The 14238-nt window shown below is 43.5% G+C and overlaps 1 protein-coding gene across 12 annotated transcripts in view; it reads left to right on the top strand.

The window, feature by feature from the left end:
* Positions 1-14238, top strand: part of tenm4 (teneurin transmembrane protein 4) — a 180509-nt gene that overhangs the window by 94544 nt on the left and 71727 nt on the right. For all 12 annotated transcript variants that reach the window (XM_061781959.1, XM_061781960.1, XM_061781954.1 and 9 more), the window contains 4 exons: positions 1108-1322; positions 4284-4494; positions 12735-12836; positions 13311-13505. In XM_061781959.1, coding sequence (XP_061637943.1) covers positions 1108-1322; positions 4284-4494; positions 12735-12836; positions 13311-13505 — 723 coding nt within the window. The remainder of the gene's footprint in view (positions 1-1107; positions 1323-4283; positions 4495-12734; positions 12837-13310; positions 13506-14238) is intronic.

The following is a 14238-nucleotide window of genomic DNA, read 5'->3' as shown; positions in this document are numbered from 1 at the left end:
CTACCTGATGAAAAACATACTCGACGTATACGTAAAAGGGTTGGATTCCAGCTGACGACGTGAAATGTCCACGGCAGTGAATGGATCAATGACGATACCTACCAACAGAAACTAAGAAGCCAGCCAATGATGGCTTAACCAGTGCAGGAAGGTGGGACTTGTATAACAACCTATCGCAGGTGCTGCCTATAATGATTGACATGTCGACTGCCTAGTGGCGGTATGAACAGTGAGTAGCAGCCATCAGCTCAGCTCCGATGATTAGGGGTGTGTACATGTTAATCATTACTGTCTGCAGTGCTACGGCAATAGTATTTAGGCTTGGGGGATTGCTATTTACAGTTGACTGTACAACTCATCTTTCCCACTGATGGAATTTTGAAGTCGAGCGCCATCTGCAACATGAAGCCCTGCCCGCCACCCTGTCCCGAGGCTCGTTGTCGTTAGCGCATTCGTCGGAGCTCGTCTAACAGATGTTGTCATTTCCACCGAGTCCAGTACCAGGTGCAATAAGCGGCATATGGAGCTTTCCACATTTTCGGCTTTCCGGATCCTTCTCAAATATAATTACATCTCTCACTTTATTACTATAGGTTCAATTACAACTGTACAATGTGTTTTCTCTCTCTCTCTCTCTCTCTCTCTCTTATACCATTTGTGCCGCCATATGCTCGACCTTTTTAATTCCGTTTCCCCAGACAAGCCATTACTTTGGTGGCAAATCACTTTGAAAACGTGTTTAGGCTTAAATTAAAACGCAACAAGGGGGCGAAAACCACAAGGAAAACATGTTCCATTGATATTCTTAAAGCGAAAGCGTCAAGCGGTGAACTAATTAAAGCCAGCGACATGCTACAATCTTATTTTATTTTGTATCTTTTCTATCTCACTGCAGCACACATCCAGATGTGACCTAAGCGGAGCACTATCAACGTATTTATGCTTGCTGTTTTTTAGTTATGACAGGAACGGTCACACGGGGTCATTAATTGCTGTATATTTCTTGCCCCCACCCCCCTAGGCTTCCATGCGCTGAATTAATGGCGGGATATCTTTGACCAGTTTTCCGTATATGCGTGTGTGTGTGTGTGTATGTGCACTTTTCAGGCAAATTGGACAGCTTGTTCCCCGACGACAGCTACATCGACATGGGCGAGATCGATGTGGGCCGCAAGGTCGCCCAGCAGATCCCGCCTGGCGTCTTTTGGCGGTCGCAGATCTTTGTGGACCACCCCATGTACCTGAAGTTCAACGTGTCGCTCAGCAAAGATGCCTTAGTGGGGATCTACGGCAGGAGGGGCCTCCCCCCGTCTCACACACAGGTGGAATTTTGTCTTTAAATTCAATTGTTTTTAGCAGGAGCACAAAGAAAAATTGGTGAAATCTCACACACAGGTGGGATTTAATGTTGAAATATACTAAATGCATTGATTGGCAATAATTGAAAAAAAAAAAGATGATAGTCAAAATATGACATTTTAATCAGCTAATTTCTGCAAATTCTTTTCCGACACTAAATAATGCAAAGTAATTCGTCCAAAAAGTTTGTAATTTGATGTTACATTTTGTGAAATGTCACACACAGGGGTTAGTCAATGGTCAAATTTAGTAAATTAGCACATTTCTTAATTTTGCAATAATTTAGTTAAAAGAAAATCCAAAAATAATGCATTCTAGTCGAAAAGTGACATTTTTTACTTTGCTTGATTCTTTTTCAAATAAGGTCATTTCTACAAAACAAAAAAAGAAAAAGATGATTTAGCGGGATTTAGGACAAAGAAAATAATGAAAGCTACTGTAATTTGTCACATTTTATTAAATCTAACACAATTTTCACTTTTTTGTAGAAATTCAGTACAAAATTCAAAAAGTGACTTCTTTTCAGAATGCTTTGAAATTAGCTAATTTCTGCAAGGATTTAATCACATTGGAGTGCCAATGTGTTTCGCCAAGACTGTATAAAAAGATTTTTTTCCCCCTTGACTGTCTGACATGACATCAGACTAAACTTGTCCTGTTTTAGGTTTAGGTAGGTTTAGTAACTTGACATATTCCCAGGTCCGGTAGCAACGGAATTCTGTCGTAAACGGAGGTCCCCCTGTACTTTGTTTATACTGGTATTGTATTTACAATAATGTCTACACAGTATGAGCAATTTCACACATTTCTGCTCTGCAGCAGAATATAAATTGCTGCATTGTTACATCCCGCGCGGAATCAATTCATAACCCTTTCTAGTGTATTATGAATCACATTCTTTGTTACGTCGGTGAGGATTTACAATACATTTTTTTGCAGTTGGGTATTGTCCATGAATCATGTAAAGGAGCCAGAGTCTCACTGGTGCCGTGAGAGGAAGGATTTTTCTTTGACTCTAATTTCTCCAAGATATATCTTGTTATGAATCACATCTGGCCGCTTGGCTCGCAGTTTAGATTTCATTCTCTTAGCACAACTGCCGTTTTGCTTTTTCCCAAGCCCAATTTCAGTGGAAATTACCGTACAGGAGCGGCACGGTGGCCGACTTAGCCCATCTGCCTCACAGTTTTGAGGACCGGGGTCCAAATCCCGGCCCCGCCTGTGTGGACTTTGCATCTTCTCCCCGTGCCTGTGTGGGTTTTCTCCGGGCACTCCGGTTTCCTCCCACATCCCAAAGACATGTATGGTAGGTTGATTGAAGACTCTAAATTGCCCGTAGGTGTGAATGTGAGTGCGAATGGTTGTTTGTTTGTATGTGCCCTGCGATTGCCTGGCGACCAGTTCAGGACGGAGCCCGCCTCTCACCCGGGAATTGCTGGGATAGGCTCCAGCACGCCCGCGGCCCGCGTGAGGAGAAGCGGAACGGAAGATGAACGAATGAATGAATTACCGTACAGTTTGATTGAGCCTTTTTTTCAGTCTTGTGTTGTCTTGAAAGTGGTCATTTCTCACCTGATCAGAGTGGAGATGAAAGTGAAATGCAGCCTCATTGTTATTCATGGAGTCTCCGCTGATATGATGAAGTGACTCCTCGTAGATGTTATTTGGCAAACTCACTTAATTTCCCCCCGCGGATTTCTATTAAAGCAAACCACGTCAGCCTATTTTATCAAAAAAGTGACAGCTTCAAAGCCAAGTTGATGATACACTAGCTTGTTATCAGGAAAATTGGGACCCCACATTGCAGACCAGCCTGGACAGCTCTCCCAATGTGTTAGCGCTGCTAGCATTTTTCCATTTGTTTTAACTCAAAACGTGTGTTGTGTACATTTGCGTGACAATTTGTAGCAATGGACAGCAAGAGTAGCAATTGTCACAACAATAATCAAAACAAAAACGTACAAACACATAACTGCTTTGACATTAAAATGATGGCGTGGAGCATTAGTTGACAAATTCGGTGAACGAGTTCTGTTAGTGCTTAGCTTATGGCTTTTACAGTGCGTAGCCTACGGCATTTATCGCACAAATATTCATTGCCTTGCATAGGCAACCTGTATGTAAGCTAAGGCTTACCTTATAGATGAATTGATGTATCGATAATAGCGAGAGAAAAGCTAGCATCTAGGACACACCTTGATTATTTATAGCGAGCTAGCTTGCAAAATAGCAAGCTCTAAGTAAGCTAAGGCTACCTGATAGCAATCTGACGAATGAATGATAGATAGATCGTCGGCTCGATCGATAGGTGGCGACATCGTTGATAAAAGCTAGCGTTTCAGACATACATTCTTTTTCTTAATTTATTCAGAGCTGGCTTGCAAAAAAAGTTGTAGATAAGGCCCTGTGCTATCAAGCTAACTAGCTGATAGATAGACAGGCATATGGATAATAGACAAAAGATAGCGTGTGGGTAGACAGACAGCTAGACAGACAGACAGACAGATAGATAATAGATAAAAGCTATCGTGTAGGACCATATTTTATTTTTAGTCAGTTGTAAAAAAAAAAAAAAAAAAAAAAAAAAAAAAGCTTCGGCTACCAGATAGCGAGCTTCACAACTGTGGGGGAGCCCTGTTTTGCAGCCAAGCCATTTACTCCTTATTTCTACTTTAATGGCGTTCACTTCCATGTAAAGTTATACGCGCAGTGTGACATGACGGCAGCCCATCCAGCCACGTTGTGGCCAGGCTAATGCTCCTACCGCTGCTGCCGTGGTCGGATAACTTATTCATGCAGACCAAATGACGCTGGGTCAAAACACGGCCCGAGAGTGCTCGCGTTTCGCATGTCACTCTTAATGGCGCGTCTGCGGCTCATCCATCAATCCTGCCTTCACTCACTTTCTCCTTTCTCGTCTGCAGTTTGACTTTGTGGAGCTGCTGGATGGCCGGCGACTCCTGGTCCGCGGCCCCCCCGGCCGAGAGGTGCCCGCCGCCCTGCAGCGGAGCCTGGCGCCCGTCGCCACGCACGACACGGGCTTCATCCAGTACATGGAGTCCGGCATCTGGCACCTGGCTGTCTACAACGACGGGAAAGACATGGAAACCGTTTCTTTTCTTACCACTGCCATAGGTGAGTACGCTCAGAAAGCCTGAAATTGGCCATATTAAATAAGAAGTACAAATAATAGAATACAATGACTTTCTGTTAGGCCCACAATGGAAATTCTAGTTGTCGCCATCATTAAAGCTTTACTAAATGCACAGGCAACGTTTCAGTGGTTTCTTCTTATCAGGCAGTTTTTTGTGTACATTTCACTTGCCTCTAGCAATTTTTCCTCCAAAAAAGTTATTTATAAATTGTTATTGTGATTTTTGAAATATTGTTTGTTGTTTTGAGGCTAGCTGTGTTTTCTTGTTTTAAGACATTTTGCGAAGTCCAATTTTACAGGCAAACAATTTTACAGGCAAACAATTCCTCAATGTGCGGCACGGTGGGCGACTGGTTAGCACATCTGCCTCACAGTTCTGAGGACCGGGGTTCAAATCCCGGCCCCGCCTTTGTGGAGTTTGCATGTTCTCCCCGTGCCTGCGTGGGTTTTCTCCGGGCACTCCGGTTTCCTCCCACATCCCCAAAACATGCATGCTAGGTTGATTGAAGACTCGAAATTGCCCGTCGGTGTGAATGCCCTGTGTGCAAATGGTTGTTTGTTTTTATGTGCCCTGCGATTGGCGGGCAACCTCTCGCCCGACGATAGCTGGGAGAGGCTCCAGCACGCCCGCGACCCTTGTGAGGATATAGCAGTATGGAAAATGGATGGATGGATTCTTCAATGTGTCTTTGGAGTGCTTGCTCGCCGATCAAGTGTAAATCCTCTGTTAGCTACCCAAAACGATTCGGTTAGCGAGCCATTCTGTACTGTGATGTCACAATTCCACTAATTTACAGAAAACCAGCCCAACACCAGGGTTCTCCACTCATGACCTGATACCTAGGCTGGGTGAAGATACACTATTTTCAAGCAACAGATGGACTGCACTGTGTAAATCACTATCAAGTCAAAGCCAAATGCTAGGCAGAGCTGCCTTGAGTGTTGTTGGATGCACAGATGAACGTAAAGTGACACATATTGAAATGTTTGGCAAAGTGTTCGACATGGAGGGTATTTGTATTTTGCCAATGTGTCCACTTTTCCTATCTCTATGGGCGCTCGCTTTTTTTGCTGCTTGCCTCGTCACAACCTCTTTAGTTCTGCCACTCCGTCCGTGGCTCATTTGCACGAAACAGAGCTGCACCCTCAAATCAGTCTGATCTGGGCTTTAAAAAGAGGATTTGATTGCTTTCATAGAAAAACTTGAGTCAGTCGCAGGTTTCGGCAGATTTTACCACCTGAAGAAACTGCAGGTTAATCAAGTTACATCTTACATCTGGCAAAAACTCCAAAATCAGGGCACGAGCGCTATCCTGCCATGCCCCCCGAGAAGGCAATTTAGGGATCATAACGTCCTCATTAGCGTGAGTGTCTCATGAGCCAATCAGGGGGTTCAGCCAATTGAGTGTAGAGTGTACACTCATGCCATACTGCCTTGTTTTTTTTTTTCTACCCCAATTTGCTCCAATTTCGACTTCTTTGATCCCTGGCTTAGTTCTCTTTGTTAGCACTTAGTGCTAGCATTATCAAACAAGGAGCAGGGGCGAGGGTAGGGGCTGAGGAGGTGTCAGCTTTCACCACCGTGACAGCTGGGAGTTCTCCTTGCATGCTCTTTAATTAAAAGCTCCTGGGCCCGTGCGACTGGGACCGTGCCAGGAACAGGATCGATGCAGATCTGTCCACGTTCAAACCCCCATCACCCTCGAACACCACCACGCCCCCACCCGCTGCGCCAACAGCAGCTGCAATTCAATATTTATGCTACGATACGACACAAGGGGCAAGTCATGCCGCCGTGTTTACTTTGGTTATTTCTCCTCGACGGGGGAGCGCGTGAAGGTTCCCCGGCGTCATCGAGCAGGGAAAGCTTGAGCCGAAAAAGGCCCGACAGTGCGACGAATTGGGATGCGGATGGGCCGGGAAGGGGGCCGATGCGGGGGGATGTTAGTGGGTTGGGAGGGATTACTCAGAGTTGTTGGTTGGTTTGCATTGGAGCTCCTCTGCTCACGGGAGGGCCTCTTTTGGAAAATGGGTCACTGGTTAAGTGCCCTTCAGCAGAAACTGAATCCCCCCAATTGGCTGTGCCACGGAGGCTTGGAATTGACCTTCAAATTGGGACGCTCAGGTAGAGGAATGTGGGAGAACAAGAAAAAAGACAAAGAAGGCAGCATTTTGAGATCCCGTATTGTCCGTTCATATGCACTGTACGGTTGTAATGTATTCATATGTTCGGGTGCGGTGAAGTGGTGTCCCGAGTTCCCACATGCAACATTTTCGGTATGGAAACATATAACCGTCTCGCGCTCTAGTCGCACATCCAGAAACAAACACAGCAGCTAAGCCTCTGGCGAACTGACGTCATGGTTAGAGATATGCGTTTGGCAGTTAAAAGCTTATTTGAATTGACAGCATCACACCAATGTGCAGCACGAGAAAAAACAAAAAAGGCTAGCACTATCCGTAACTGTTGCACTTCCGTTACGCTACCGTATATTTAGTCAATGATTATTGCGGTTGTTATAGTAAGATAGCAACCTCATTTGTGAAAGCACTTTGGCCCTCGGATAAGGGTTTTACAACCCCAATTCCAATGAAGTTCGGACATTGTGTTAAACATAAAGAAAAACAGAATACAATGATTTGCAAATCATGTTCAACCTATATTTAATTGAATACACTACAAAGACAAGATATTTAATTTTTAAACTGATAAACCTGATTGTTTTTTTGCAAATAATCATGAACTTATAATTTTATGGCAAATAAGCTGGGACAGGCTCATGTTTACCACTGTGTTACATCACCTTTTCTTTGAACAACATTCAATAAACGTTTGGGAACTGAGGACACCAATTGTTGAAGCTTTGTAGGTGGAATTCTTTCCCACTCTTGCTTAATGTACAACTTGAACTGTCTAGTACCCGCACTGTTTTACTACGAAGCCACGCTGTTGTAACACGTGCAGAATGCGGTGTGGCATTGTCTTGCTGAAATAAGCAGGGGCCTCCGTGAAAAAGACGTCGCTTGGATGGCAGCATATGTTTCTCCAAAACCTGTATGTACCTTTCAGCATGAATGGTGCCTTCACAGATGTGCAAGTTACCCATGCCCATTGGCACTAACACAGCCCCATACCATCACAGATGCTGGCTTTTGAACTTTGCGTCCATAATAGTCCGGATGGTTCTTTTCCTCTTTGGCCCGGAGGTCACGACGTCCACAATTTCCAAAAACAATTTGAAATGCGGACTCGTCGGACCACAGAACACGTTTCCGCTTTGCGTCGGTCCATCTTAGACGAGCTCGGGCCCAGAGAAGCCGGCGGCGTTTCTGGGTGTTGTTGATAAATGGCTTTTGCTTTGCGTAGTAGAGTTTCAAGTTGCACTTACGGATGTAGCGCTGAACTGCATTTACTGACATCGGTTTTCTGAAGTGTTCCTGAGCCCACGTGATATCCTTTACACAATGTCGGTTTTTGGCCTTGCCGCTTCCATGCAGTGATTTCTCCAGATTCTCTGAACCTTTTGATGATATCATGGACCGTAGATGATGAAATCCCTCAATTCCTTGCAATTGTACGTTGAGGAACATTGTCCTTCAACTGTTGGACTGTGGGATGTTCCAAAGAGGTGTTGATGAGCATTCCTCAACTTTCTCAGTCTTTTTTGCCACCCACCTGTCCCAGCTTTTTGTTGCAGCCATCAAATTCTACGTAAATGATTATTTGCTAAAAACAAAGTTTATCAGTTAGTCTTGTCTTTGTAGTGTATTCAATGAAATATAGGTTGAACATGATTTGCAAATCATTGTATTCTGTTTTTATTGATGTTTAACACAACGTCCCAACTTCATTGGAATTGGGCTTGTACATCTGGATTCCGGTACTAGCTCTCATGAGAAAAGATAAAATGCTTACATGCTAAGCTAACATATGCAAAGATCACAAATTGAGGAGCAAAAACCTTACAGCAGATCCATAAAGGTTTTACATATTGACCTGTACTCGGGTAGTATTTCTAGTGAGTATTGATGAAGCGCTTACATAATGAAGATGCAATACTTGAAGATGCTATAGCAATATTTTATAGCAACCTGATTTTACACTGATTACGGCAAGTCAGTTTGTGAGTCAATTGAGACAAGGTCATCCATCATTTTATTTTCATTATTTATTCATTTGGGGGTATTTTTGTTCGGGTGGTGCTCCGTAAAATACGTGCCTCTGGTTTCTAAATGAGGTGGGGGTCCCTGTCATTAGCGTAGGCTGCCTTCTTCAATCGTGGCTCCCTGGCCAAGTGAAAATGTGTTCCGAATCACAGCCCTCTGGAGCGTGAAGCCATTTGTCCTGGCTGCCTGGTGCCTGACACGGATCCCGGTGCAGAATTGGGAGGAGGTGCTGGGTGTGGGGGGAGCAGGAGCTCACTGCCTTGACATCATTCAGATGTGCCTGGCGTCCTCTGGAACGTGCTGGGAAAGGAAAAGGCGCTGATTAAAGTCACGCGCCGCGCCGCGCCGCCGGACTGCTGGGATTCGCACAATAGTTAGCTCCCCCTGATACGCAGGGTAATGAATTTCAATGAAGGCCCCGGCTCGAATCCGTGCTTTATGCGTCGGAGCGACGTCGAGCGCGCGGCGAAGAAATATTCATGGCCGCTCTCCGAGGAGAACACTAGGCGGGAATAACGTGTCGCGCACCGATGTGTAGTCGACACCGAGGCGCCTGGGTTCGTGGTCAGTCAATTAAACGTGACGGCGACAGCTTTAAATATTAGAAAACATATAAATGACTGGGATGTGCCAAAACGCTTAGAATTATAAGGCCAGACAGAGTATTACATTTGCTGTTAGGACAAAAGTATCGGGACACATTCGGAGTCGTCGACCTACCTACAAGCGTTTGTGAGGTCAGTCCTCGATCTGTGTGAGCTTTGTGACAGGCTTGTTCTTCTGCACCAAACTGACCAATGCACGCCTTTGTGGACCTTGCTTCTTGCACCGTGGAACAGGAACAGGGAAGTCTCCAGATGGCAAGAAAAAAAGTCATCAAATAAGGAATGTTTTCTTTCATTTCGGGAAAATGATATGCCAACAGAACAAGAAAATGTGTCTCACCAAAAGCGCTTAAAACAAGTAAACTTAAGTAATTTAAAAAAAAAACAAAAAAAAACAACATCTTCGAACCAGTGTATTTATACCTCCTACCCTGTATAGGTATGGTGTTGTTTTTCAAATTATTATTTCAAGCTTAATTTACTCACAACTAGTAATACAATCTCTATAACAAGTTATGATACTGTACCTAAAAATAATAATAATTACTCCTCACTACTTTGGTCCACTTAAAAACCTTGTTATGAATGTGACAGATTATTTCATAAATCAAGCATGAAGTTTTTCGAACAAAAGGCACATTGTTACAGGATTTAAAAAAAATAAAAAATAAATGTTTAGAACAAAATTGTACTTTTTGGAGCGTATAGTCTTTTAGAAAATGATAGGCGTATTTTAGAGAATAAATGGCAAATTACCAGAATAAAGAATATTTTTGAAATTCACTTAAAATATGGCTTAGCATAATATTACAATTTAATTTTATAAAAAAAAAAAAAAAAAAAAAAGAAACCTCCTAAGATTAAGACTTTTTAATCCTGACAAATTCTCTTTTTTTTTTTTTTTAAAACTCATCTTCTGAAAGAAATATGAATTGGTGATTGCGACATTCCGATTTCTCCAAAATAGGCAACTTTTGAATTTCTGTGGCATTTCGGGCTAAACATGACAGTTATGACAGTTCGGATCACGAGGCGGCCCTTGGAACGATTTCCCGGTGTAAGCAACAACTTGCACTCAATTAGGGATGTCCCGATACCACTTTTGTCTGAGACTGATTGCGAGTACAAGTACCTACATTTGAGTACCGATACTTGATAATGTCATCACGTCTTGAAACTGTGACCAAATATTGTGCAAAATCAGCAAGCTATCGTTTCCTGAACGTGGCGTAGGTTTCACTCACGTTGAACATAAGAACTTGTCATTACTGACATTTGTTTTTCTAACAATCTGGCCACACATTTCACTTAATTGTTGCCTGGAACACAAGGCATTTCAGTTATGAACACTGAACACAAGCACTGCACCGACGTCCATCCCTCGTCTCAACCCAACCTCTGCATGATTTATATCAAAGGCGTGTCCCAATACTTAAATAAATCTATATTGTATACATATTTTTAGCTGCACGTTCACACCAAGAAGCTGCCCTGCATAATTGCACCCTTGGGAGAAATGTAGTCCGGCCTCCATGCCTCACATCCCACACCTCATTTTCCTACTGCCACCCAGCACCGCCGGGAGCTCAAGAAACCCAAACCTCCCACTACACTGACGTTCTTTTCCGACTTCTTCCCGACGATGGAGCGCCGCAGCAAAGTTCTCCCGTACCTCCCTGCTCTATAAGTCTGCCGTGGACGAGCCGGCGGCAGCGCTGGCACACAAAAGCATTAGCGAGCGAGTCTCGCTATCTCCTCTTTGTCCCCGCCTCGCATCTTCAGCGATGATTGACTCTCCCGAGGAAAGGGAAGCCCCATCCGGAGCTCGTATTTCGGAGTTCTTTGCGACACCACAAGAGGTTCTTTTGTTGGCCAAAAAGTTTCTCCCAGCAGCGAGATGGGATTTTCTTTTTTCTTTTCCAGCCATTAATCCAACGAGTGGCGCCTCATTGTTAAGTCGGATTCATTACTTTCACAATTGAGTTCATGTACTTAGGTGGAACAACAGAGGAAATTAATCATTGCTATGGTGGCTTGATTGGTGCTGTTAAAAAAACAAAAAACACTGTTTACATATTTTAAGACTGTGTTAAATTGTAAATGACTAAAGCAAGGTACAAGGACGAAGAGATGCATTGGCGTAACATCATGATTTATTGTTAACCATAAACGTTCTCGTGCTGAATGTCCATTAATCACTGGGGGGGAAAAAAAATTCTCAGGGAAATACATATTTATGCATACATAATTATCACGTGGTTGAACACACCCTGCCTCGGTAGGATGATGCAATTGCCGCGATATCATCTGACCAAAGCTAGAATTGGCTACGTATGTCAAGAAATAATTGAACATTTCGATGTAGGAAGCTGCACAAGCACAAAATACATAATGTGCAACATTTGAAAATAAAGACAAATATAAATCATAAATGAATGAATCAGTCAAATTCAATTAAAACAAATAACCATTAAGAGCAGTTGGAATTATCTTCAGTTTGCCGTTGGGTTCGAAGCAGGGGGGAAATTCATAAAATAAAACAAAAATGACATTTAGGAGGGACGGACGGACGGATGGATGGATGCTTATGAATTTAAATAGGGTCCATTTTAGTCGTATTCGCTCTGCTGTTTGCTTCAAAGATCGGCTATTACATTTTCAATAAAGAAATTATAAATAAATACATAAATAATACAAATGTACATAAATACATCATTGTTCAAATGTAGAATTGAATGCAGGTTACATCGTAAGAATGTGTTTCTTATTTATCATCGTGTTATTATTTATTTAATAATAGTAAATATTTAAATTCGTTTTTAGCATTAAGGTCTTGTTGAGTATTCTTCAGATTGCTTTTGAGTCCGAAGACGTATTAAAATTGAAATGAAATGATAAATACAGAATAAAATAAAATAAAAGATATGAGCAAAATAATTTCTCATTTATTCAATAATTTAAAACATAAATCAAGAATCCAATGTACAAATTGATCACATTTATTTATTCTTGTTAATGTTTTCATTGGTCATGAAAGAAATAATACTAATAATAATAATAAAACTTCGCCAAAGAAAGTTCCCTCCAATATTAGCAACAGCTCTCCGTGCGATGTCGTTTTTTGCACCGCTGCAATACCGACGTACTGATGTGGTTACCGACATTATTTTAGTTTGCTCGTGATGGTCGGAAAGCATTCTCCTTAAATGTGTTGCATTCCGACTTAATTCACTTTGCAAGCCTTCCATTGAGTATGTGTTCACGCCGGTAAAGCAAATTGCAGGAAAAACGGCCCTGCGGAATTGTTCATTCAGCTTGAAGTCGGGCTCGTCACTGTCATTAGCGGAGGAGATAATAATTAAGTCTGAGCGAACAAGGGGGAGGAATGTTGTGCTGCCATTACTGTTGAAAATACCTCCTTGATTGCCATCGTCTTTCCCCCGCTTAAGATTCTGTCAACGAGTGCCCCAGCAGCTGCTTCGGAAACGGCGACTGCGTGGCCGGAGCGTGCCGCTGCTTCTCGGGATTCAAAGGCCCCGACTGTGGCCGAGGTAAGTTCGGCGGACACGTCGTCGCGCCCGTTTGTCATCCTCGCACATGGCGTGGCGGGGTTTTGTTTTTCTTCTACTAGTTAGAATTGAGCGGAGATAAGAACATTCAGGTGGACTTGACTTGAGTCTGAGTTAAGTCGCTTTGTTATAGGACTTACGCAAGACTTGACTTTGACTTGGTATTCTTGAGACTCAAGTTGACATAGGCCCGCCGCACACCGAGCGATGCGGTGGAAATTGTCTCTCTCGCCAAAATGCGAGGGTGCAGTCAGTGAATGGGGCAATCGATCATTGCCAGCAACCTCCGACGTATCCACACTCTCTCCTTATTCTTGCCTGTTTGCTGTATTTATGGCAATCCACTTCTGTCACGGCATGTTTATATTGTTCAATGGATAATAACAACAGGCCAAAAGGCACAAGACACAATTTGACGCTAACACCTTCTAATGGACTGTCTGCTCTCTCGCCCAGCCGCCTGTCCGGTGCTGTGCAGCGGCAACGGTCAATACCTGAAAGGTCGCTGCATGTGCCACAGTGGCTGGAAGGGCTCCGAGTGCGACGTCCCGACCAACCAGTGCGTAGACATCGCGTGCAGTAACCACGGCACCTGCATCGTGGGCACCTGCATCTGCAACCCGGGCTACAAGGGGGAGAACTGCGAGGAAGGTAATGGACACCTAAAAGCCCGTAGAACTGGATTCAATTGAAGTATTGGCCCAAACGTGAAAAAAAAAATGTTTATCCAAGAGAAGACGGACAGCAGCAAGAAAACAGACCAATGCAGCGAAATGGAGACTGTGGAGTAAAGCAATGGGTCGGCTCATGTTAAAGTCAAAGTTTGTTTTCAGGATTTCGAGCCATGAAGGAGAACAGAGGTCTCCTGTATTTCCCACTCGGGTCTCATCATTAGAAGACACATTTTATCCAAGAGAAACCTGAGGACAGTAAGAAAAGGCAGGGCTGCAGCAAAGTGGAGACTGTGGAGTAAAGCAATAGTGTCAGCCAGTACGAGAGTGGATGTTTATTTGCGGAATTTCTAGCCGTGGAGGAGAACGAGGTTGTAGTGTTTTCAGTTCTTGACATGATGGCCACGGTGTGCAGACATATTTCATCCGAGAAGAGACTGAGGTCAGCAAGAAAACGGACTCCTGCAGCAAAGTGGAGACTGTGGAGTAGAACATTGCCCAACAAACCGAATTGGACTGCTTAGTGGGAAGGTAGTTGTCAACACGTATAGCAGTTTAGCTTGGAGAGTTGCAGCCATCCCCCATAGCAAGTGAGTAACAGACTATAAATGGCGACTATGTGGCAGCATATGAACAACCAAACAGTCCGTTTACGGTGTTGGAAGTCAGACGCGGCGTCTGATGTAAATCCAGCGGGAACTCGATGAAGGATA

Source organism: Phyllopteryx taeniolatus, chromosome 8 (assembly GCF_024500385.1).
Source record: "Phyllopteryx taeniolatus isolate TA_2022b chromosome 8, UOR_Ptae_1.2, whole genome shotgun sequence".
NCBI lineage: Eukaryota > Metazoa > Chordata > Actinopteri > Syngnathiformes > Syngnathidae > Phyllopteryx > Phyllopteryx taeniolatus.
Note: the sequence above shows the minus strand (reverse complement) of the source record. Positions and strands in the feature narration are given on the sequence as shown.